Source organism: Chaetura pelagica, unplaced genomic scaffold (genome assembly GCF_000747805.2).
Source record: "Chaetura pelagica isolate M959 unplaced genomic scaffold, ChaPel_1.0 scaffold21, whole genome shotgun sequence".
Classification (NCBI taxonomy): domain Eukaryota; kingdom Metazoa; phylum Chordata; class Aves; order Apodiformes; family Apodidae; genus Chaetura; species Chaetura pelagica.
In genome coordinates this window covers 492,848-519,193 of record NW_009952251.1, presented here as the reverse complement: position 1 = coordinate 519,193, position 26,346 = coordinate 492,848, and the positions used below count along the sequence as shown (strand labels likewise).

The 26,346-nt window shown below is 34.4% G+C and overlaps 1 protein-coding gene across 1 annotated transcript in view; it reads right to left on the bottom strand.

Annotated features, from left to right (window-relative positions):
* Positions 1–26,346, bottom strand: part of ADAM23 (ADAM metallopeptidase domain 23) — a 95,287-nt gene that overhangs the window by 18,781 nt on the left and 50,160 nt on the right. The window contains exons 9-19 of the mRNA XM_010007375.1: positions 19,810–19,873; positions 15,560–15,642; positions 15,144–15,207; positions 12,682–12,754; positions 12,073–12,146; positions 11,105–11,170; positions 8,506–8,577; positions 5,805–5,971; positions 4,361–4,445; positions 3,479–3,569; positions 1,886–1,934 (exon numbers count right to left, since the gene is read on the bottom strand). Coding sequence (XP_010005677.1) covers positions 1,886–1,934; positions 3,479–3,569; positions 4,361–4,445; positions 5,805–5,971; positions 8,506–8,577; positions 11,105–11,170; positions 12,073–12,146; positions 12,682–12,754; positions 15,144–15,207; positions 15,560–15,642; positions 19,810–19,873 — 888 coding nt within the window. The remainder of the gene's footprint in view (positions 1–1,885; positions 1,935–3,478; positions 3,570–4,360; positions 4,446–5,804; positions 5,972–8,505; positions 8,578–11,104; positions 11,171–12,072; positions 12,147–12,681; positions 12,755–15,143; positions 15,208–15,559; positions 15,643–19,809; positions 19,874–26,346) is intronic.

Sequence of the window (26,346 nt, the reverse complement as noted above, 5' to 3'; positions counted from 1 at the left end):
AGACAGATTACATTCCAGATCCCTGATCTCATGCACGGGCTTGAGAACTTTTCAATTAATCTGATCCTGTTAATAAGGTTAATTTTTAAAGTAAAAGCAGCTGTAGCTGTAAGAATAGCTGTATAAGGTCAGCCTAAAAATCTGCTGTACCCAAATTCAGTGTCTGATTTTGGCCCTCAGAATATGCCTGGGGAAAAGCAGAGAACAGAGCACTACACTACTACTTGCAGAATATTTTTCTGGCTTTCAACAATTTTCGGTTCAACAAATTTCTAAGGAAGCCTTGTTTTGTCTTATTTAATAATGCTCATTGTATTTTTCGCCTGAATTTGCCAAAAATCTTTTAGTATCTACAAGCTGCTATAGCAAGACGTTTCACAGCTTAATTACAGATTGGTAGAACCATTTATTCATGTTTTTTTCTGTCATCTATTTGCTAGTCTCATTTCATGTCTCTAGTTCTTACACTGGAAGAAACAGTAATAATTTGCTGTGTTGTTCACGATGTTACAAACCTCTCTCCTATTTCCTCACCTCCACCTTCTTCCCAGCCTGATGGAAACATACTTTATTACTCATTTCTGACATAGAAACGGGTATTTTTATTAGCCATGTTTTGAGATCTGGGAATGAATACTACTCACACTATAAAAGATGGGGGTAACCATGCCCTAAGGGGGTTCTCCATTCTTTTCTGAGCAGTTCACTGCTACTTAGCTGACATTTCCCCATTGAATAATTCCATATTTTAAAATGTCTTCTGGCACTCATGGCGTTAAGCAAAAAGGTTTTACACTGCAGCTAACTATGTTCTCATTTCAACAGTCACATCCTTTTTCAGCTTCTGGGTGACTATCATCTGCTCCTGCCATATTTTTTTCATCATTACCTTATCTACAGTAGAGTTTTCTCCCACAACTTCTACTGGTATTTCCTTCTGAGGCTGATACTTGATGAACTTGATGAGTTCACCATAGGAAGAAAGCTAGAATCTATCCTGATCAATGCCTTACTTTGGATTCCAGAAGCAAACTTACTGAGTAATTTTCAGTTGCATTCACATGATGATGATAAGTCTACAAGACTACAAGAGTAATTCTTCTGAAGAACCTATTTCCTAATACCATACAAAGAAACTAAGTTCCTTCTGTCTTTTTTATAACTAATTTTCTCTGGGATTTTTGCAATCAAGCTTCCACAGTGGGCAAGAATTCTGACAGAAGTGATTTATAAGACTCAAAAAACCTATGTTTCAGAAGCTTTCCTCTTCTAATCAATTGCTTACAGTATAGAGGAAAGAATCTTCGGCAGTGTGTGAGTGTACAGGACAATGAAACCTGGTTTCCTCCTATATAGATGTGCTTTCCCTTCAGACTTTACTATTTAGCTAAGGATTGAGAGCCCTTGCTGAAAGCTTCAGGTTTCTACTTTTAGTCACTGGAACAGAAGCAGAGATCTGTTCACTCAAAAATAGAATTCTAAAGGAATTGGGGGGAAACAATTAAAATTTAGGAGGAAAACAGAAATAACATTTATATAAAATGTGTAACACTTTTTTAGCTGCATGTAAAAGTATAACTGGATTTATTTAATGAAAAATATCTATTCCTTACTTTTCAATCATTCTAAGTATAGCAAGGCATTGTTACACTCCATTGCACTTAAAAATATGATTTCTTAGTAACTTTAAAAAATGTGAATAGCAAAGGGAATTAGTTGCTGAAAATTGAAATAATTGATCTATGTCTGGCTTGTTCCAACTGCTTCTAGTTTTTCATTTGTTAGTACTAAAACACATGGACAAAACCCAATACATAAAAATTAATGTCATAATGTAAACTATGAGCTCATTCCAGAGCCTTGGTTACTGATAGTTATCACATACCCTGTTTCCTCCATGATGCAACCACCCCAGGATTCAGTGCAGTCACACTCTGCTCAGACAAGACCAAAATACAACAGAAAAGGAAAGCAGTTATAAATATGTTTACAATCAACATAAAGTACTCACTATAAAAATGGACCTTGACTAATCACACAATAATTAGATTGTTCCCTGGCTGTACAGATTGTAGGCCTAAAAAAGAAACCAGCCCACCTAAAGAGATACTAGTATTTAATATAAATGCAGTACTTTCAAATTACTGCATGGGCATGTTCTTAGACTCAAAACAAAGTTTCAGGCAGTAGAGAAAGCTAAAAATAGCTGGAAACATTCTTCCCTACATGCTTTCAAAACAGGCAGTATGTGCAGCACACACTGATGATTACACATGTTTACATTTCCTCCTCCCTAAAATATGTACAGAGCACCCTGAAGGAGAATTCTTTTTGGACAGGCCACATTTTTTCCCTTTGGCTTAGAATTACTGACAGTAATGTGCAAATCAGCCAATCATTCATTAGAAAAAGTAGTTGAGTGAAAATGGATTTACAGTTTACTTACAGCTATAGCATGTAAGTCAACAGTGACCAAATTCATAAAATAAAAACAAAATATCAACATCTTATGGCTGGTAAAACAGGAGTTATAAACTATCCATAAAAAGTGTCCACCAAAGAAGTAGTATTTTCAAGAAGAAAGGTTCTGTTTTGTAGTTACTACAGCAAATCCATACTGTTTCTCCACAAAAAAATACTATTGCATTTCTTTCATTAATCTTTCTCTATAAAGTGTATCCAAATAAGGAAAGTAAGCTATCATTTTAAACCCCCCTATCTTTCAGTTATAAAAGATTCTCATTTACAAATTGTATGAACTCTGTTTTACCTGTAATCAAAAAACAATTGTATAGAAAACAGTTTAGCTATACAATTCAAAAGTGATGCTTTACAAAACAACATTGCCTAAACATTTCCACATTGTTTCCTAATTCATAGATCTCTGAAGTGATTTCAAAATAAAGTCAGCATTATCATTCACATTTTTAAAGAAACAAAGAGAGAAATTAGCCAATTTTTTTTACAATATTTGAGTAGAAGAATTAAGCAATTTTATTTAGCCCCAAAAAGGGCTTTTGCAGCAGCTTTTGTACCTACAGTCTACATCTGTTAAGGCCACCTCAGTCACAGCAAGATAACAAATAATCCTGGACTAGGTTTCAGCTTCTTACTATTTCTTCAATTATAAATCGGGCATTTTTGTACTTTTAGAAGTCAAAGATATTTCTATAAGAATTTCATATTTCTTTCTGATAGATAAAGATTTCCAAGTTAAATAAATGGTGTTTTTACTATTATATTTACAACCAACACTCAAAGTTATAGCCTCCTGACACAGGACATACCCCAAGATTATTGCAAAATGAGTGCTAAATCGGTGGCTCTTGGTTAAACTCAGATTTTGCTGCATATATTTCTAAAAGAAGCAATTCTTGTTCTACAGTTACAGCAAGTTTGGCATTTGTTTCAAATATTACCAAGTGTTTACATATCCAGCTAAGGAGAACAAAAGAAGACTGCATGTCCATGTACATACTTGGTTTCCTGGCAGCTGGCTCCCACTGTATTCCAAGGTTCTGAGCAAGACTTTGTGCTAGTTCCTGTGCCATGGCCAAAGGAAGACCGTACTGCATTTCAAGAGGAGCAGAGTAGCATAATTAAAACAAATAAAAAATTAAGTTACTGAGGTTATTGTAAGAAATACCACACTGAACATTACTGTGGCTCATTCTGGCTTACTACATACCCACTACTTCAGTAATACTGCACAGCCAATCACAATTGTGTATGTATAAGGAAATTTGGCACAACTGAGTATATAATGGAAAAAATTTTCCTCTTTTTGCCTGAGGGGAATTTGTGTCCACTGGTTAACCTACAGAAAGGAGTCTGTTTGACATATTAGTAATATAATTTTGTGTAGTATGATTAACTCATGTTAAAACAGGAGGTTTTAATTACTGATTTAACACTGCACTGAGAAAAAATAGTACTAACATTTAAAAAATATATGTACACAGGGACCAATTTTTTCTAGTTTTAATGTTAAAAAAATCAGTAAGAATTGCGTGTCACCAGCACCTCAGAAGATCAAGCTTCTTATAGTGAAAAGAGCCAAAAGTATGTTCAGTGCTGTATTGCAAATACTCCTGACTGAGATTTTTGGGTCTCAATTCGTGTCAAATATAATAAAAGGAAATTTAAGATCTTATTAAGAGAATAATGCAGACAAGAGGAATGCTTCTTAAAAAAAAAGCACAATGAGAAGTAGTTTAATGATGATACAAGAAGGCTGGCTGTGAAAATCCTTTTTAATTCGTAAGTTATCTTTAAAGCTCTATATAAGGGCTTTATGAGTCTCTGAGGTTATAATGCATAGTTTCAATTTTTTTTCCTTTAGCCATGCAAAAAAAATTACCTCATTCACTCCTACTCCTCTGGTCACAGAGCAAACCCCTCCAAAGTAACTTAAGCTGCTCCTTTTGTAATGAAATGTCACATTCCTTACAAACAAATACAAATAAAAAAAAATAATACATTGACATTGGGCACCAAGAACTTATTGAAAGATCACACTTTTACATATACTATGATTTTTTGCTTGCAAATTAAGCCTCACCTAACATCAAGCCTCACCTAACATCAAAAGGAACTTCAAATTTACAAACAGAACACTGATATAAAAAGAGTCAATTTAGATTTGTCAAGAATTTTGTACTGAAGTGTATCAGTGTTGCAAATTTTTTCATTATGCTCTTAATCCAAACCAATTCAAGTTGTTGTTTCAACTCCAAATGAAAAGACTGACGAGTATACCCTAAAAGAAAAGTAATTTAATAGTCATCTTTAACCCTGCCTCCTTTCATTTATCATCAATCACATGGGGGGGAGTTTCTGAACTGATCTAGCACATAATTTTATTTAAATTTTTTTTTAAAGAACAGCTAATTTAGTTAAGTTGATGTAATCTGGAATATATAAAGTATTCAATAAGATGCCTATAAATTATTATAAATTATACCTGTTCTAACTTCGTAGGCATAGTAATAAATCTGTACAGTCTTGGGCATGCATAGCAAATTACACTAATCTTTGAAAATGAAATTATTTTACAATAGCAGCATCAATTTCCCTTTTGTTTTTTTAAATCAATGAACTTTGTGTTGCAATGCCTGCATTAAAGCAGTACAGCTGTACAGAGGCTGAAGGAAATTCTTCAACCCCTGCTTTTAGGAGAAAGGAGAAGGCTGCTAGAAGGCTTAAGATCTTTATACTGCACAGGGGAACACACTCTTCCTCCTCTTTGATTACTGTGCTGTGAAGTAGAGAAATACAGTTGCTCAAGGTTGATGTGTCTAGCAATACAAGTGAAATCTCCCCTCAATGCATTGTGTCTCAGAAAACAATTAATTACAACTCTAAAGGAGGAGACTTTCCACTAACAAATCATCACTGCAGGTATATGTGTGAATAAATACAGTAACTGGAATGCTATTGTGGCAACATGTATTACTGTCAGTTCTGCCCTCTTCTGCTCTTTACTGGGAAATGACACACCTGATTAGCAAAACTAGGTGTCCTTAAGGGCTCATCAGAAGACACTTCAAATATATGACACTGTCTCCAGGTTGTAAAGACACTAAAATTTTGCTATAGATATCTATCTACATGGCCATGGTATATACTACACCTATTAAAAATAGACTAACATGTTAAAAAACAGATTAAGCTTCCTAAGGCAGATGTTGTTTCATGTAGTGACTACCAAGCCAAAAAGTAAGCAAGAGACAAGTAGATAAAAGTAATAGACAGAAAAGTATATAAAACTGAATTAGTCTAGACCATTGTGTAACAGTACATACGAGAGCAGGTGCACAGCATCAGCATGTTGTTTGATGTAGTGCTGTCGATACTTGGAGAAATCATGAAGCATCTGCAGAGGGTCAGGGTGAATATTAATACGATCTCTGTCTGTCCAAGTTTCCACAGCCACAAGAACCACCCTGGTGTTCAGCTGTTCTTTGTATATCTGAGGGCAGACATGACAGGCTTAGGAGTAGAACACTGGGTCAAACATGCACAGTTAGCCAGTAAAGAATTAAGCAGAAAGACAAGAGGGATGAAGCAGGAAGGAAACATAGGGAAACATTAGCTGGTACTGCCTTGGATTTCTTAAAAGCTAATATTCTGATCAACTTAAATTTAATGTTTTAGAGAACAAAAAAATCTTGCTGATCTTTTTTTGAGCTACTCCCTTTTAAAATTCTCAGGTCAAATAATTTCACCACTAATTTTTCAGAAAACCTGTACAAAAATCAGCAAAGAAGAAATATTACGGTACATTGGGTTATCTGAAAGAAAAAGAACAGCCAAAGTAAATTCTAAAGTCAAGATTAAACAATTTCTGTTCTTCAATATATCAAAAATTTAATTCACATAATGCTTGATTTTCATTTGTAGTATGACCACTTAATGCTAGTGAGAATTAAGAAGGAACATTAACTTTTCTATTAATTTTAATGTCACTGTAATAATAGATAAGAAAATTACAATCAGACCCTAATAATAACAAAATTGCTTTAAAATATCCATTTTAACTTTGTGGATTATACTCAATTCTTAAATAAAACTGCTGGTCTCTTTAGGTTCAGGTCATAAGATGTCAAATTTAATTAAGGTTATTCAGAACATGTAGATTTACAAAAGATGCACTCCTTGTCCGCAATAGACAGTCTGCCCATTAAAAGTTACATCGGACACAAAGAAAACTTACTGCTCAAACTTATTTATGATTTACAAGTGCTGGATAATTAATCCATAGGCTGCCTAATACATAAAATACACAAAAGGCAAGTTATTTGGTCACTCTCATGAGGCTCCATATTAAATATGTTCTTTACCTTTTTGTGAAATTACACCTACAATACCCAAAATCAATTGCAAATATCCTCCTGTAGTGATGGTAGATATTTATACTGAATAAACTAGCACTAACAAGCATGCTAGCCTTTTTTTTCAAGGCAGCATTATCCTTATAAAAAAGTCGATATATAATATTCAGCTTAGAAAAAAAAAAAAAAAAAGGCCATAAATGTAAGAGCAAGAGAGAGAAACCAGCTAAACTCAATTTTGTCCAGGAACTTTTGATGGAAAAAAGAATACTAATACACATCAGGCTGAGGGAAACAAGCTGAGGCCATACACAGAAAATAGTTAAAAACATGAGAAAAATCAGTAAAATTAAACCACATGAATTATATATGGCTAGATCAATAAAGAATTCACTTGTGTTTGCTGAGAGGAAAACTGTTTCCTGAAGCAAACCAGAAGGAAAAAATGGGCAGAAAACCTGGAAGTGTATGAAAGCCAAAATCCTTTTCCCTTTTAAACCTTGTTTAAAGAAAAGGCCATTAAGATGTCATTTTGCAAGATCTCTATGAGGTGACTAAATTCTACACCTGAGAGAAACTGAATGTTTTTGTATACACACATACAGCAAATAAAAATGGAAGAACAGAAGGAATAGTCACAGAAGATTAAATAAATTTAGTTCCAATGCATAAGAAATAATGACCAGATTAGAAAAAAATGAAGTTGTCACGCTTCCTTTGGGAATGTCCAATATAAGTTGCAGAAATACTATTTCAATTTTTTGTATTTTTATCTGCTATTATACCTTTTTTCAGACTACTGGCATTTTCAAACCATCACACAAAAATATTCCAAAAACACCTCAAGAATTTCATGTATTATAAACATATTCACCTAAGTTTTCAATATACATACAGTATACGTAGTATTTCATAGGTACAATATTTAGAACAAAGACTGTATTGCCTCCTCTGAACTAAAACTGTTGACAATGATTTGCACTAATTCTATCATGCAGAAAGGCACTTTGACTCAGAATTTTGCTAGCTGTTGTATTCATCACTACTAGAGAATCTATTCTATTTTCACTGCAAACACAGCTCTGAAATGTGTAGGTTAACTACATGTGTAGCAAAAAGAGAAAAAAAATAATTTACCACAACTTTAAGCTTATAAGCTCTATGTGAAATTGTCCTAAATTTAATCTCAGATACATGTATGGTATCTGTAATGTACTACAATGGGATTTTTTTAGGCAGTAGATACAGACTTACAAAGGAGAAATTTTATTCAGTATCTCTTTTTCTCCCAGTAGATGCGAGTATCCTGCGAACTATACTTGCAGCTTCAATCATTTGTGGTTAGATTTGCTTCATGAATCTAAACTCAATTGATTCCTATTCTTAAGCAGTGATAGATACTGAAAGTGCCTTCAAGTCTGAAATCCCTCCTGCCAAGGGCAAACTCTGGCAGTTGCAAGCTTTGAGAAAAACATCAAGGATAATTTGGTGTTTTCTTACACATTCACCCCAGCCTACTCTTCTGGAGGAGAACTGGAATTAAGTCTTTAAATCTAATTTTTATAGCTGTTTATTTTTTTTATCCTGGTATCTGCTAACATTAACTTCTTAAATACAGCACTAAATTACCAAAGCCAGTGATAATGTTTTCAGAAGAAACATTGATACTTACAGCATCTACAAGGTTTACCACAGACTTTGCAAAATTGTTTGTGTATGCATTTGACGATCGGTGCTTTTTGAACTAAAAGGAAAAGTAGAACACAGTGAGAACTTAAACATTTATTACTAATACTTTATTTTTACAGCAAGAAAAGAAAAATAATAGTTTAAGAAAGATTAAGGGAAAAGAAAAAGCTTTTTCTCTTATTCAAGAATCCCTGGAAAACAAAGGAAGCCATGTCTGCTAGATAGCCTTTCACATCTACAGAAGGAGCATTTAGCCACAAGAAATACCCTATTTAAGTATCTAAATCAGATTATCAGAGTTCGAATGTTTGAAACAAAATTACAGGCAAAGATGAACATAAATCTGAGCTCAAAATTGAAAGGATGCCCTCCCTACCCATTAACATTCTGTTTATCCTGATGAGTTAAATATCACACTGCACTAGTCACGTTCCATGATGTAAGACATGAAGATGACACATTTACTCTTTGTCCTGTATACAGCTCTTGGCAAAGGCATCATGTCTCTACTACAGCCCCAGACTTTTATGACAAGTAGCATTAGTTATACCAAAAGGCAAAAAGGAAGAAGTAGTGCATAGTAAAAGTAAGTATGTGCTTGAATGTGGAAAGAGAACAACTTGAACATATTAAGTTTTAACTTAATTTTTTTTCCATTTCTATAAATAAAGGAGGTAAAAGTCTTACTAATTTAAACTACTGGTTAAAAGCAACAAATCGCATCACCTCATGACCAAACATTATAAAGTTCCATAAAAAGTGGCACCTATTCCCACTCCAAAACACAGTATCCAGAAAGAGATTGTCAAACAAAAGGGTCTGACTCTTTTCTGAGTAGCTACTCTCATCAAATAAGTTAGATTATGAACTACCTTCCCAAAACAGAGCTACAAAACAAATTCCCTGTTTTCCAGAATTATGCTTAGTGTAAAGATGAAAGTAAAACAGGAACACACATTTTCAAAATTAAATAATCTGTTTCTCAAATTAAAAGTCAGAAGGATGACACACAAACTGTATTATCAGATAACAAATTTTCCATTCCTTTAAATTCAAGTTATTTTTGGATAAGCAATCTAGTTTTATATGGACAAAATGCCACAGAGATAATAAAAAGTTCACCAAACTTGATGATGACGCTCATTTGACTGCAGAAAGATTTCACTTTCACATACACAGTTCTGTGCTGTTAAGTTCCACAATGCTTCAGCAATTCACAGCAGGTTTTAATACCCAAAGATTCTACAACAGAGGTTTGTGGAGACCCCCTTCCCTATAACTACATATACATATTTTCTCAAAACAAAGCACTTTCAACTACAGTGCTAGTGGCCACTTAAGACCTACATCAAGAACAGTATCCATATCAGTGGACTCTTGTTTGGTCACTAAGAAACCATGATACTAGAACAAAATAATTGGGGATGGGAAAAGAGTGGCTGTGCTTTTTTGTTTTGAGCCCATCCTAAGCATTCCTGTAAGTTAAAAGGCAAAACAATATCCTTTGGAAAATATTATTGGTTTTCATGAAAGTATTTAAATGCCCAAATCAATAGCAATACACAACATAATATGTTTAAACACAGCTCCTAAAAGAGAAATTAAGCAAAGTCAGTGAAAAGTGCAACAATCTAATTAAATACGTTTAGCTGTGTCTTTAGTGTAACACAAAAGGACAATTTTGTGAAAATACTTAATATTAACCACTTAACAATACAATGGCCAAAGAGGTTTAAGATACTTCTTCCAACACGGAACCTTGCCGCAGGAGAAATCTGCCCTCTACTGGTAAGCAGAAAAGCTTAAAAGTACAGAAAGCGAAGCAAGACCAAGGCTCAGAATGAGGCACAATCAAGCTGGTTTTAGAGTCACTTGCGGCCAGTTGCAGTATATTCTTTGTTACTAGAAATCTTCTAAACCTACACTGAGTATTTTTCATAACAGATATGCTGTAGCTAAAGTACAGCTATTGGATTAAAATTTGTGATGCTTTTCAAAAAAGGGTTTTTAAATCATTGTTCAGGTTTACAAAACTCATTACTCCCCAGGCCTCTCTCTCCTGATTTTTCATAGGGTTGGCACATGGACACTTTGATAGCCTTACTTGTGATAATTAGTGAAAGCAGTAACACTGAAACAACAAATGTTGGCCTGATTTTTTCCAGTCATCACTCAAGACAAAAAGGAAAAAAAAGTGGACTCCTCCTCTTTTTCTTTTTTTTCTTTTTTTTTTTTTTTTTTTGACCCCTTTATTACACTTTAAGGATAGGATAGTTTTAGAATGTGTCAGTGTTTTTGTTCTGGACATAAATGGTTGCTTTACTGTGCTGCTTATAAGCATATTAAATTATCCATATGATACTGAAGTCTTTCAGATTTATTTTGAGTATATAATTACTGTATAAAATCTTAGGTAAGATTAAGCATTATTAGGTATTACAGTCTGTACAGTGCCTTACAAATGTTAACAGCTGCTGATAAATGAAATAGTTCACTCAGAAGTAGCTGATGCAGCACAGTGCTGTACAACAACCTACAAATTATAGTCAAAAGGAAGTTTACCACTGAATTGATATACTTACCATTTTATGGTCATTGACTATCATGAGCTCCAGATATTTCATTTCTTCAAAGACACCACGAGATACCTGATGGATTAAAGAAATTCTCTAAGAAATCATTAAGATGTAGGGATGTAAAAGAGTAACTGCAGCTGACTTAATAGGATTACCCATAAATATTACATAGGGTGTGTAAGCCTGTAAAAACTGGGTCAGATGTTCAACTAGGGTAAATAATCATAGCTCCAGGAACTTACTGAGTTATGATAAACACTGGCTGGAAATCTGAGTTACATCATTAAGGATGTTCAGAGTCTATTCTTTTTGGTTCAGCACAGAAGCCACCATTGCTCCCCTCCTCTCCTACTTTCACAAAGGAGAAAAACCTCAAACACTGAAAACTCTTGGCCTAGTGTACTGTTCGTCATAGATTTAATGAGGAAATAAGTTACTAAAAACAGATGCACGCTCAAAAAATACTTTGTGGAGTGTGCAACTCAGTGAAGAAATACGGATTAATCTTATTCAACTCAATTATTCTCCTAACTCTGACACATACGCATGAGGACTGTCCACTTCTGTTCTCTCAACAGCCCAACTCAGGGTGTTCTTATTTGGATTTTTAATTAATCATGCTACTTAACAAGCGAAACAAAAATAAAGTCAGGTATCTACAAAGTAGCAAGACTTCATTCAAAATTATTCTTTATCCTCAAGCAGACTCAGATGTTGAAATTCATCACTTTCTGGAATAATTTTCACTTCTAAACTTCCATTCAACTGATGTGTACTTTATCCAGTTTTCTCCAAATACCTATTTTTAAAGAATACTCTTATTGGTTTATAATTTGATAATTGTATTATGTGACAATATTAAGCTACCAGTATTTATTTACAAAAGCATATGTTCTCTCAACATTAAAATAATTGAAAAATTAGTGGGTTTGGTTTTATAAATTGTCTTAACTCAGAGTCACACTTCTACTCACTGCTCTCTTTCTTCTCTTTCTCCTCAGCCACTGTAGTTCAGACAGAAAGGGCCATTCAGAACTAGATTCAGTCTCTGCACAAATTACAATTTAAGAGATTCATGGCATTATTTTAAACTACTTATGTACACTGTCCAAACCAAAAGTAGGTAAAGATCATCAAAATTAGAAGAACCTTTGATATTGAAAAGTTAATTTTAAAAAAATACATACAAAATAAAATATTTCGTATCAAAACTCAAGTAATCTAGAAATGTAAAGTTAGAATTAAAGCATGCAAGGGGAGGTAAAGAGATTATAACCTGGGCATAGAATATATGTCTCCCATCTCGTGTTCTCAATAGCATTAATATGATCAATTAAATTAAATTATTTGCAGAAGAAAGCTAAATACAGGTCTTAACAGTTGGAAATCTTTTAGCTGCTTTTTGACAAGTCTAAATTCCATTGCAATAATTGTGAAAAAAGTCAAATTAGTATCTATTTTTCAATTTTTTTCTAAATAATCAGCAGTTTTATACAGACTGTTAGCCTAATATTCAGATTTTTCAAGTTGTATATACAATTATTTCCAATATAGAAAAACTCATAACATAAGCAAAGACATACCAATGTCCTGCAACTGCTTGGATGCTTGTGTTCCGTAAGTTCTTTGGATGGTATGCGGCCTACTTCTATTTTCCTGGTAAGAAAAATAAGTGACATTTTCTTCTACGTAATCACATCAAGTGAAAATCGAGGCATTTCTTTCAGTATTTATAATTTTTATTATTTTTTGCTATAAAATGCAAGCAACCCTAGCACCATTTGGGCATGGTACTAATTTGAAGCAATCTACCTGCAATCCTGTGCAAATCATGAAGCCTCTCTGCTTCAGCACATTTGCTGGCCCACAAAAATGAAGTATCACAGATGTCTTTGTGATTATTTGAGAAAACTCCTCTAAAAGCCTTAGTGTCAGAGAATAGAGAGCATTTACTCCAAGAAATCAAATTAGAGAGTATAGCTTGCTCCCACAGATGAAAAGTAACTATTGCTATATATCACAAAAATACACCTTTGTAATTGCAGCAAAATGCAAGGAACTAGTCAATATGCTATCTTTAATAGGATTGTTTAACCCAAGTTTATTGGTGTATTCAACACTTAAAACCTAGAAGATTTTTAATGTGTATTTTCTTTAGAAGTCTGACGTGCCACAAATTACCACATTTTGGCATCTGCTCTAGAAGACAGTTATATTTTCTTCCGTAACACCTCCTCTGCAGAGCCTGCCAAAACAAGCAGTTCTTTTCAACGAGTAGGATGCTTCCATTCTGTAACTCCCGTAAGAAATACATAACACACTGGAGGAAAATATGGCAAATTTTTTTCTGGGTTTTTGTTTGGGTTGTTTCTTTTTTGGGGTTTTCAGTATCTGGCTACTTTGCAAAACCAGGCAGCTAAGTGAAACGGGTCTTGTGCAGAATCAGTCATGAGATTTTATTTTTTTTTTTTTTTGGGGGGGGGGGGAGTTTAATATAGCATCTACTATAGTTAGGATTCACCAAGCTGAATAAACTACATGCTGTGTGAAAGATATTTATCTCATGTTGTACAATTAAAAAATGAGCCTCTGAAAGCTCTCTGTAGCTCTATTATTTTATCTTCTGTAGTTTTAAGAAAAATATTAACCTAATCTGTCTTATCATTAAGAATTCCTCAACAGAGTTGGCAGATGGTATCTCTTGTAACTAGAGCTTTTTCCTCTACTTCCAAATTTTACTGAAATACCACAATAAGAGAGAGTTACTGGTTACCTTTGTCCACCCAAGCAAAAAAACAGTTCAGTCAAATACTCCTTTGCCTACTATATGGATTCCCTTGTACAAATGTCATCTCCATGAATTTACTTTATCTGTGCTATAAGTTTTCAGCCTTGCAATAGTTATGAATATGTGCTACAACAAAATACATTACATAGCTTAACTTGGGGTCTGTCATATTTCTAAGGAGACATCTTTTTGGACGTAATGTTTTCCTGTGTCTCTATAGTTTCATTTACAGCCCAATAAGTGAACATCCAAATGATACTGATTCCTCTGAATGTTGATCCAGTTCTTGTGAGTGTCAGGAGTTTGCAGGATTTTGCAGATCTTTCTTCAGACTGTAAGTTCACCTTTACAGTCACTAAAAGGATCAGTTCTGCAGCATAACTTTATTTGTCATATACTGGTAAACACTAGAGCGGGACAAGCTTGAGAGCTGTGACACACCATCTAGAATGTATCCTACAGATCAAGGGGGATACAAACCTTAAGAAGTCTGTCTCACTGTTGTAGAAACATTTCACTGAAAAACACTCAAATCTGTGAACCATTCAAGTGGTAGAAATGTAGCTGGTTTTACTACCATCTATGAATCTGAGTCAGTTCAATTAAGATCTGAAGTTTTAGGAACAGCTGTGTTATAATACACTCAACAGTACAAAAATAATTATAGTTAGCAAGACATTTGCATAAATGAAGTCTTAAATGCTGATCCAAAATAGTAATATATTTGACCATGCTGGATCAGAATCATACCCAGCAGACTGTACAGCAACCACTAACTTAACAGATGTAAAGTGTTAAGATACCCAGATGAAATATCTACTTTGTTAAGGTTTTTGTGGAAATGTGGTAGGTAGCAATCTAGTCCAACTATTCAGAGATGAATAAATTACTTCCAGATCCCTCCTATGAATTTATAAGTCCTTTGGTTAAGTAGTAGAGCAAACTGATAAATACTTTTTGACAGTTCAAAACCATTTGCTGTGAAAACAGTCTTATTAGTTTTTCCCCAACATCTAAATTATCAACAATAACTAGAAAAAGAAAGATTAAAGAAAAGCAAAGCAAAATCTCAGGCAATTAATACTTAAACATTTCTTGCCTTAAATAAATTCCAATCAAGTGTTTTAAATGTTTTTGTTTTTCATAAGAATGCATGAGAACTGTCACTCACTTATCAGTTTATTCTGATACTTTAATTTGCTATTCCTTGACCACTCTCTTTCCCAAAACAAATAAATCATATAAAAATGAACTTACGGCACTGTGAGTCAGATCCATTGGTTCTATCAGGTACAAATAAGTACTATCTTCAAACATGCCACTAGAATAGGGAGAAAAAGAAGTGATACGTAGTATTACATGGCAACTAATGTCTATTTTTTACCACTAACGTACAAGTTTTGTTCATTCTTTACCATAATAAGTCACCTGCTGACTTATTTGCACTTAATACATTCAAAGGTCTCATGAGACACCCTCAAAAGACTTTAATCCCCGTGAAACAAACAAACAAACAAATAAATGTTAGCAGTTTGGCAAATCTGTTACTGGCATTTCAAAACATGAAAAATGTTTGGGCTTAGAGGCTTTCAGTCCCTCACATATTAAGAGATAATATTTAAGAGTAATTATTCATTAATAGTCTTGTTTGAAAAATGAGAATGTGCACTTACTGAAGTCCATTACAAGTTGAAAGAGCAACCTTGGAATTCTTCATACCTCTGATATTTCCATGGTAGTAACAATGCTCTCCACCCTAATAACGTTTAAAGAACAAACACAAAATTAAACTTTATTTCATGTCTGTTTCTTAAAACCAAGGCAAAAAAAATAATTAATACCTTGCATTAGGTAAAATTTCTGAGAAAGCAGTGATAGCTTAAGTAAATACCAATGAATAGCCCTATAAGAGAAAAACTGTGCCCAATAAAGACTAGTTTACAAGAATCTTCAAGCAATAATGTTTGCTATTCTTTTGTTGAAGTCACTGCATTCTTGATCTTTTTGAAGTGCATTTCTTTGCTGTAAATTGATTCTGTTAAAACATTACGTAATGAGCACTGAACTTTCTTGATGCCTTCCAGGTGTTAAAATTACAAGTGATACAGCATTCATCAATTGCCTGGCATGTATTTGGCTTAGATCAAGATTCTATCAATTTTGTTTCACTAAGATTTTATCAATTTAATGTTATATTATTAGACTGTAGATACCAATATCACTAATGATGAACAAGCAAGAAAGTTAATAACAGTTTAGCAACACTAAAGCGTACAGTTTGATTTTTATTGTACATATCAAAATGGTACTAAAAGCCAATCCTTGATTTTAACAGCATAAAATACCAAATAGATGAGACACACAAATTAGTCAAAAAGCTGTAATATTTTTTGAAATCTGTGTTTCTATAAGAAAGCCAGCAATCATGTTTTAGACAAGGTCCTACTTTTGATTCAAAAAATAACATTTACATTACCTACAAGTGCGTTTAAATATTAGAAACTTGAAGAAAAACAAAACAAAAACACCACAAAATGAGGCAAACTATATCCAAAACTGCGATCCAAAGCCTCAGCTCTCAAACACTGTAATGACAGGAAGTAAGAGAGACCCTGCTGATCACTGCAGTGCAAGATCTGGACAGTTAGCTTACTGTGGGTGTTAGGCTGAATAGAATTACACCCAAACATGCCAGCAAAAGGGTGTGCAATAAACTGTATAGTCATCCACTTCTCCACAAGAAGGTAAGGGAAATTGCAACATATGTATATATGGAAGGGAACAGGATGAAGCAGGAGACCAAAATACTCCAGAGGAGAACTGGTACATAAAATCTTAAAGTTCTGATCCAGAAAAGCCTCGCTCAGATGCCAACTAAACTTTAGTGAATGCTTTCCGCTGAATTAAAAACAGGTTCTCTGGATCTGCCTGGTTTTCATCATAGAACAAGCCAAGTTGAGCTCTCCTGTAGCAACTAGCTTCTCTCTAAGCCCTCCTTAAAGTGGACAGTGAAGCAGCTAAGTCATTCAAGGGGACTTCAAGCATACTCAGAACACACGTAAAACACAGTGACAAGATGGATCCTCACAAACTAGAGTTGCAGCAGCTTTCTTTTCCAAATACTGACCATCATACGTAATTGCCTCACTCTGGCTAACAACTACAGCACTCATCCCAGCTCTCCCAGCTGCTGAACAATTTCCTAGGTCACCTTGAGGAGAGTTGGCTCACATTTACCCACCTCCTAAAAATGTTCTCTATCTCCAAAGCTACTGGCCATTTTGTCTTGGAGCACCCTACATGAATCAAGCTAAAGCAGTCTCAGTTTGTAGAAAACAACTATTTTTAAGTCAGAGAGAGCATGTTTCCGTACCCCAGAAGCTAGGAAACTCCTAGAACATCTTAACAGCAAGATACAATAAATCAATTATTCAGAAATAATTATTTGTTAAAGCACCATCTAGTCACATACAAAAATTACTCGTGTTAAAATAATTTCCTCTAGATTTTTTAATATGTATTTTTTTCTTCCCATAGTTTCCCAATTAGTTATTTTCTCAAAACGTTCTAGTTTTCTTGTATGCACTATATTTTTATGGTTGAATTTCTCCATGTAATGGAAAGAGAGTTTAATGCACTATCAAGAGCTTTGTATTATTTGATTGCAAATAGCTAAATACGTAAAAAACCCTAAAATTTTTACCATATTTTTAGGATTACATACTACAGGCAGCCACATGGCAAATTATTGAATCCTTTATTTCTATTTTGATACAGAAATTAATTACGTTCTTATTGCTGGACAGCAGAATTACTACTCCCTAGAATTCCACAAATTGCTGAGGAATAAATTGATCAGACTGTGAAGTACTTATCATGACTAAGGGTAAAATAAACTGGCTTCATAGAAATGGTTCAACTGAGTAAAAAAGAAGAGTGTCTTTATTCTCTATCCAACAGATAAAACACATCAAGAACATTAACAGACTGTTCAAGCTATGAATGTTTAGAAGGAAATAAAAAAAACATTCCCTTGACTTTCTAGAGCACTACTTTGACTTCTAAAGAATATAGACCAGTAAATTTAGAAGCTGACATTCTGTTGCTATATGTCAGTAAAGCTAAAATGAGGAAAACTGAATGATCTAATCTACCTCATGTAAGTAGCTGGTCGTCAGAGTCTTTCAAAACTAAAGCTAAACTAAAGATAAAAATTATCCTCAAAAATTTTTGTTAAAAACCCTTAAGTATGGTTGTCTCTGTCACACATTGTTTGAAAAATGTACCATTCATCATGAAAATATTCCTAATTCTGATGTCATAAGTCATCTGAATTACAACAAACATATTAGGCCCATTCCTTCTGCAATTATTGTAACTCAAGGAAGAACCAAACATGTAAATGCTCTCTGTTTAAGTATGCACAGCATTATTTCCATTTTTCATCTTACTTAATGAGCTATTCAGTTTCTGAATGAAATTCCTAACAGACTATTGTGCATAATTAAAACAAAGTACTAAACAGAAAGCAATCACTGCATACATTTCCAATGGTGAGAATGCATAAGCCATGCTTTTTAATAACTAAATTGTGATTATCTTTCCCACACACATAGCTTTTCAATTTATTTTTTTTTTAAAGACAGCCATCTGAGCAAGGAAATTGCTGTTGCGGTGTTTTCACTCATGTAGTAAAATTGCCCCTTTCTAGAAAATACAGTACTTTTCATCAAGATTTCACTTCTTTATATCCACATTAGGAAACAGAACAATATTTTGCTAGTTCAGGTCTAAAAAGTATTAGAAGATACTGCAATAGACCAGGATGGAGTCCTTATTTATCTACTACACAAACTGTGTATTTTGTTAACTTATAATGAAGCTTTTTACAGTTTAATGTGACCTCAGGAGTCCTTTTATTGTTTCTAAATAAATCAATTCAGAAAGCATCCCCTAGGAAGTTTGGATCAAGTTACTGCAGCATGCAAAGGCAATCCATTTGCTGACTCTAAAGTTCTGATATAATTTTCCAGTCACATTCATGATTCAGCAACCGCAGTGCTCAATGCTAGTGCTGCAGCTGACAATTGCATGAGCTACTTTAGATGCCAGAGGGAATTGTTTTCTTGCAACATTTAGCATTTTTGCCTGTTCTGCAGAGTACTGAATCTTAATGAAATTAAACAACTTCCTTAGTATATTACATGAGGATATTTTTTTCCTTCAGTGTAAAAAACCAAAACAGTATATTGCAATAATTATATTGCTATGTATTTGTTTAATTTTGCCCTATTCTGCGAAATAGTCTTATTTGAGATTCTCTGTATATCAAGACCAAAATAATAAACAATTTGGATCAATAACCTATGATACTGAATTCAATTTGGGAGCTAGTTTGACAAATTTAGTTAATTGGATATCAAGCAGTATGCTGGTTTTGAAATAATTGAAACCTTAACCTCTGGATTTAAGTTTTTTATTTTCTGTTTCACAACTGTATATTCTTGCAAATAAAAGTAATTTAAGTTTTTATTTGTTTGTTTGAAAGTCTTATATTACCATTATCCATTTCTCTTGCACTTTGTGCTAAGGACATGTAAATAATTAATGAAAAACATAATGGTAGTGACTTCAACTCCGCCACTCTCTACATTTCTCAAGATGTAACTGTTCTGACAGTATCTGGATCAGCTTCAGTACTACCACCTACCACTGCCTACCCTTCACCCTGACACACAGGGGTTTTTTTTGTATAATTATACTTGTATTACTGAGATATTCTTACAAGATGAGATCACAGTTACCTTGAGTGGAAAAAGACTTCTAGTGCTTTTAAAAGTCTTGCAAAACATTTTTTTAAAAACATTTTATTGGCATTGTTTCTTCAGAAAGACTATACTTATGCATTTTAAGAGCACAATACCTTAGAAAACTTTGGTTTTCCATCTTCATAGTGAATCTCCACATAATTGGAAGATAACAAGTCACTGTCAAAGAAAAGAAAAATAAGGATGAAAAAAATTGGAATATTCTTTCTACTGCTGTGAGTGGGTTTGGGTGGGTTTTTCTGTTAGAATTTTCAAGTAATTTCCTCTTTTCTTGTACATTAGTTTTAAAAAGTCAAGCAGCCTGCATCCAGTAAATGGTTTGCTGGTGCACGGGAAGCTGGAGTGTAACAGAAGGGGGTATTTCATTCTGCAATTAATCTGTATTTTAGCTTTTCAGTTAGATTATAACCCTTTTAAATATGAAAAAATTCCCCATGACTTTAGAATTTTGCTGCCAGTAGCTGGTACTGACAAAATGTGTGTTTATTTCATTATTATTTTCAACATTTTTATATTTTCTCTAAAAATTAAACAGGCTATATGTAAGGCTGAGCAAACTGATTACAAGAGTGTATACTTTACCCATGCCTTACTTTCATAACTGCAAATAATATTTTTTCAGAAACAGCCACATTCTTAAATAAAAGAACAAACCACACCACCACACCAAACCCGCCTCCGATACTATCCCTTTCCTTTCTTTCACTTTTTCTTCTCAGATTCTTTTATTAGTCTTATTTTTTTCCTAACAGGACAGATATCTGAAGCATAAAAATTCCCCATGCTGCATAATTTGCAGTTGAAACTTTTTTTTTTTTTTTTTAAATAAGATTATCCAGACTGTACATATTCTGGGATAACTTCAATTACTCATTCACTTCTCTCCCCATTACAACCAGGGAGCATAGTGGCCCAGGGAGAACAAAGCAATCAAATACATTAACTGGCCCCATCATATATGCAAGATAAATATTTTACTTAATGTGATGCAGAACTCTCAGCATTTTTCAAGCTTCTAAGAGCCTGTACCCTTTCAAATAAAAAAGGTCTGATAATGGCACACATATAAAACCAAAAATATTGGTGCTATGAATAAAAATCCTATGGAAGCCTGGTCTGACAAAATAGGTCTGTTAGGAATTCTCTACTAACAACAACTTATGATAACGTGTATCTCAAATTCAGACTGGCCTATTAACAATCCTGATTAACATGAACTCTGAGAATGCTGGCTCATTAATACAATTCTTCATGCCACATTGATCAGGCACTACATTTATAAGAAAAGATCCTTCAGAAGCCAGTTACCAGTCGTTCTCTTGGAAGTCCTTTTTGTGGAACTGAAAGACCACATTATGTGCACTACACACCTACAAAACCAACAGTAATAGCCATTAATAATTACTGAAGTCTCATAATTTATCTTAACCTTCATATCAACAGCAATACTTAATAGATGTATCTTAAAGTGCAGATTTTAAAATAAATTCAGTTATATAAAATAATTGTAACTCTATTTCTAACATAGTAAGATAAATTTTCTGCAAGTGAATATAAATATATTATAAATACTGTAAGCATCTGTCTTCAACATGGCAAGGCTTGAAGCTTCTAAAGAGGATTACACATAAAAAGCAATTAAACTTTAGAGCATTAATGTAATTTTCTTCTTTGCATCTTTCATACTTACTATGAAGCATAAGGACTGCTGTGTGCAGTACTTAATGGGATTGCATAGACAAGGCCAGAGGTAACTGACATGATTACAAAAATGGAAAATTCTGATCAGATGTAAATTTTTAACAAAGCACTGAGGATGGTTAAACACTGGGACTATGCTCAACTTGAAAGAGCCTTGACCAGATTCAGATTTTTACAGACCCTTCTGCCTGAATTCACAGAGACCATTTGGTTTCCTTAAACCAATTCCAGAGTCAGCATTTATCTAGCCATTTCCAATTCAAACTCACACTTCCACACCCCCATTTTTGCTCTCTTGTAGTAACCGTACATGACTGATCTCAGAACTGCTTACAGTGATATCTGATGAGATGCTTTTGGCATCTGTTAAGATTTGCAGTAGGTGATTTCCCCGCTGTGTCTACTGACTCACAACTAACTGTAGTTTAATTACAGCATTTGTCTCTTAGATTTATCCCATTTACTGTAAGGTAAGAGCTGCTCAAAATTTCTTTAGTTCACCCTTTAAAAAAATCTTCCCAGAGTTCAATACTCTTTTATTGGATTCTGGTTGAACTTCTGTTGTAATCCAGCTGTTTCTGTCATGTGCCAACTTTTCCCATTCTTTAGCTTCTTGTTACTTCCAACTACAATGGGATTTCTGAGTCAAGTAAAAAATAAAACAACAAAGTCCCATACAACAAGATATCCAATATGGCATGCTTATAATGGAATACTCCTATATATATGTTACACAAGGGAGGCGATTCTCCCCCTCTGCTCTTATGAGACCCCCGCCTGCTGTACTGTGTGCAGTTCTGGAGCCCCCAGCATAAGAAGGACATGGAGCTCTTGCAGCAAGTCCAGAGGAGAGCCACAAAGGCGACCAGAGGGCTGGATCACCTCTCATCTGAAGACAGGCTGAGAGAGTTGTGGTTGTTCAGCCTAGAGAAGAGAAGGCTTCCAGGAGACCTCATAGCAGCAGCCTTCCAGTACCGGAAGGTGCCTACAGGAAAGCTGGGAAGGGGCTTTTTACAAGGGCATGTAGCAAAAAGACAAGGGGCAATGGCTTAAAACTGGAAGCAGGGGGATTCAGATTAGACATCATGAGGAAATTCTTCACTATGAGGGTGGTAAAGACACTGGAACAAGTTGCTGAGAGAAGCTGTGAAGGTGTCATCACTGGAAGTGTTCAAGGGCAGGTTGGATAGGGCTTTGCACAACCTGGTCTAGTAGGAGGTGTCCCTGACCATGCATAATGATCTTTAAGCTACCTTCCAACCCTAACCATTCTGTGATTCTATTATTATCAATCACAAATTTATCGCTGAAAGGCAGCCCTGAATTTTAGAAAATACATTTGTACCTCATCTAGACTGAAATGTGACAAAGGCAGTACAGTTTATCCATTTACATTTTGATTCAGCAGAAATGCATCCAGTACAGGAAATTTTTCAACAATGAAAGCCAGAGCACCAGAAATAGTGCAAGATTGAATTGAAACAATTGTGTAAGTCATGACCACATCAGAAAAAAGCATATTTAAGCTAGTGACACACTAGTACGATGCCTTACAATGAACAAATCAAAGTGCAACATGCTGAATGAACTATTTAAGAAAAGGAAATCTTAGTCTGTTGTGTCCTTTTCTATAGCTCCACCCTGCCCTGTTTTATTATTTTCATTAAGCTGTCCTGCATCACCAGCTCTTCTAAGTTACAGAGAAATACAAAAATAAGCAGCAAAGGGATATGCCACTCCTGGCAGTTGCTGCCTTTGAAGACACAGGCCAGCTGTTACAGCAAGCACCAGCTGCTTTCTGAAGAACTCAAGTCCAGTTCCCTGGCACATATTTCACTGCTGCTGCTTTCATTAGCAGGAGAGCTGCAGTGCGAAAAGTGGCTTACCTTGGCTGGCATCTAACTATCCTGATGACAAAAACTTACTTGGGTAGGTAAGGCCATGAAATTACTAAAAGATACCTCATACACACAAATAGCTTACAGGAACCTAGTACATAGCCTGTGGAAAATCTGACTACAATTTAATTCACTTTCTTGCCTACTTCTTAAGTTACCTTTTTACTAACCTACGACTAATCAGCAATATTTTTAAGCACTCTGAAACGATTCAAGCTCAGTACCGGTGTCTGAGCAAACTTGTTTAGTATAATTAACAGAATACTCATCAGATGTTTTTGTCCATTTGACAGATACAACTTAGTAGCATATAAAGATGTGAAAAACAAATTAAGTCCTTTCTACAGCATTTTGTAAGACCATAAGAGCTTTCATCTAATGAAATGGCCATTTATAGCCTTGTTTCTATTATCAGTTTCAATTATATCCATAAGCTTTGAATCAGCTATTCTTCTGGGAATTTATTGTTAGTTTGTAGTATGTCTTTACAACAGTCTTTACTTGCCTGTTGTCTTTGAAGCTGCTTTGACAAGAGTTTCTCCAAGGAATAAACATTTATTGTTAGTTTTTAAAACACAGTCAAGTTTCGCTACTATTTATTGCATTATCTTGAAGAAACTTTAAAACAAAAATGTTATGCTGTAGATCAATTTATCTGTGTTTAAAAGCAATTAAAAGAAACAACTGATGATGCAGGTGCATAGGTTAACTTCTTCATAACTATGGAATCAAAAGAAGTCACCACTCCTGCTATTAATACCATAATGGTTCTGTAACAGTAAACAGTACAGTTATTTATAAATCACTTCTTGCATGGCCTGACACTTGTTTTTTGTTTGGCTTGCCTTTCAGAGGGAGAAAAGGACAACCTGACAATAAATGCATTAAAGTGAAATTACCAAGATGATATTTTAGGTATTCTTGAGAGGTGTTAAAAATGGGGAAAGACCTCCAAAAAAGACCATCAGGAAAGCATGTTCTGAAGTCATAAAGAATGGCACAGAAAATGCTTCAAATTATTTTCTGGATCAGTCTGCCTCCCTCAGTGTAAGAAGCCTTGAGTCAGTTCAGACAACAAATTCTCCATGATTCTTTCTTCAGTTATGTCCCAAAGCCTTCTGAGAATGGAGCATGTTGGGTATTAATGGCTAGTTCAAGTAAGCATTTTGAAGATAAGAGTTTGAGGAGTTCTTCAAAATATCAGTAAGAGTAGGTGGCTCAATTTCTGCCATATTTGCCCTTACCACAGCACTTAAGATGATACAAATATTAAAAGTGCTATGTAAAAGGATATGAAGACACAAACAGCAAGACAGTATTACAGAAGATAAGAGTACTGTGTCATGGAAAATACATCAGTATAATTTGCTATGACAGAATTTTCCTACAATAGCAATTCACAAAGATTTTATTTAAACAACTGTTCAAATTTCTTCAATACTGCATTTTAATTGATTCCTTTCTCCTACCACCAGCTTGGAAAATGGGTAATTTTGAATTATCAGTAAGAACTTTATTAACCTGCAGAGTAAGGTTGCTATCTGTCTTTGTGAGAATGGTTTCATTCAATGGTAATCATATTTGCCAAAGGGTGCTTCATTTCAAGCAAGCTTTTAATATACTAAAGAAACTTGAGTTTCTTTTCCTCTTAACAAATTCACTGAATACTCCACCTGTTCTATTACTTTGTGTCTAACGATAACAGTTCAGTTTCAATCAACTCTTACTAGGAACAAAAAAATCCAATCAGATGTGGGTACTGTTTTTTTTTATTATTTTGCTTCTAACACTAAAACTAATGGAATAATTTTATTTATATTTATCTAGAGCTGACTACTGTCATATTAATGACTACAGCAGAATCAGATACACATTTTCATACTCCAGCAAACTAAAAGTTTATTTTGGTTCCCTTAATCCGTGCTTCCATGTTAAACTGTATTGCACAACTTTAGCTCTTTCATTGCTTCAAGTTAAATTCCATGATGTAGGCTCTTAGGAACCAGTCTGATGAATTTCAGCATTTGACAAGCACACACAGGCTTTATTCTAGCTCCAAATGCAAATATATCAGCCTGACTGTAACAGAATCTGAGATCACAGTAATTCGCTTCAGCATAAAAATCTCACTATTGACAAGACCTCAGAAACAATGAAAAATCTACTACATTAGAAAGGTAACAATTCTTCACCACATTGCATTGGTTACAAGTGATCAAGGAGTACAAGAAGATAACCTAAGGATGTGTCAAGTCAGATAACTGCTTAGTATGTTGTTTGCCAGCAAGTACACACACGTACTATTTTTCAGGGAGTGTTCTCAGCATTCAGTGATCTGAGACATCAGGATTTCATAAAACAGAGTTAGTATAATTGTTTTCAATGGCTCTCAGCAGACTTCTTTTCTGTAAGTTCTTCCAATCCTTTAACTCCTGTAAATAATTCAACATGCACAACATTCTGTGAAAAGATTTGCATATTTTTTTTTTTGTGAGAAGCACCTCCTTTCAAGCCTCCTCCTGTGTTTGATATGTACAATTGTTACATGACAGGAGGCAATAAACATCCTCATCCTGCCACACAGAATTTTATACCATTCTCATATTGCCCCAGATGAGTATTTGCCTTGCCCTGAGATTGTTGACCCTAACAATCCACCAGCATCTCAGCTGACAGACATTCAAAAACCTGTTCAAAAAGGTCAAAGATCCACATTTAATTAAATTCAGGATCAGGACTGCACAGAATTAGATATTTTCACTCTACAAGCAAGTGGTCTGACATGAGGGCAAACATTCACAACACCAATGCCTACATTTTTTAAAAGACAAACAGCATGTTCCCTCAGTTTTGGGTTTTTTGCTTTTTGTTTTTGCATGTTTTTTTACAAATTCATCAAGATGGCTTTTCCCAGAGGGTCCCAGATGCCATGCAGGAACATACTTCCTCACAGCTCTTACATCAGCACAAGAAAAAATAAAAGTGAAATTTCAAACAATGTAGCCTATACTAAGTTTCTTATAGTCCTGCTGA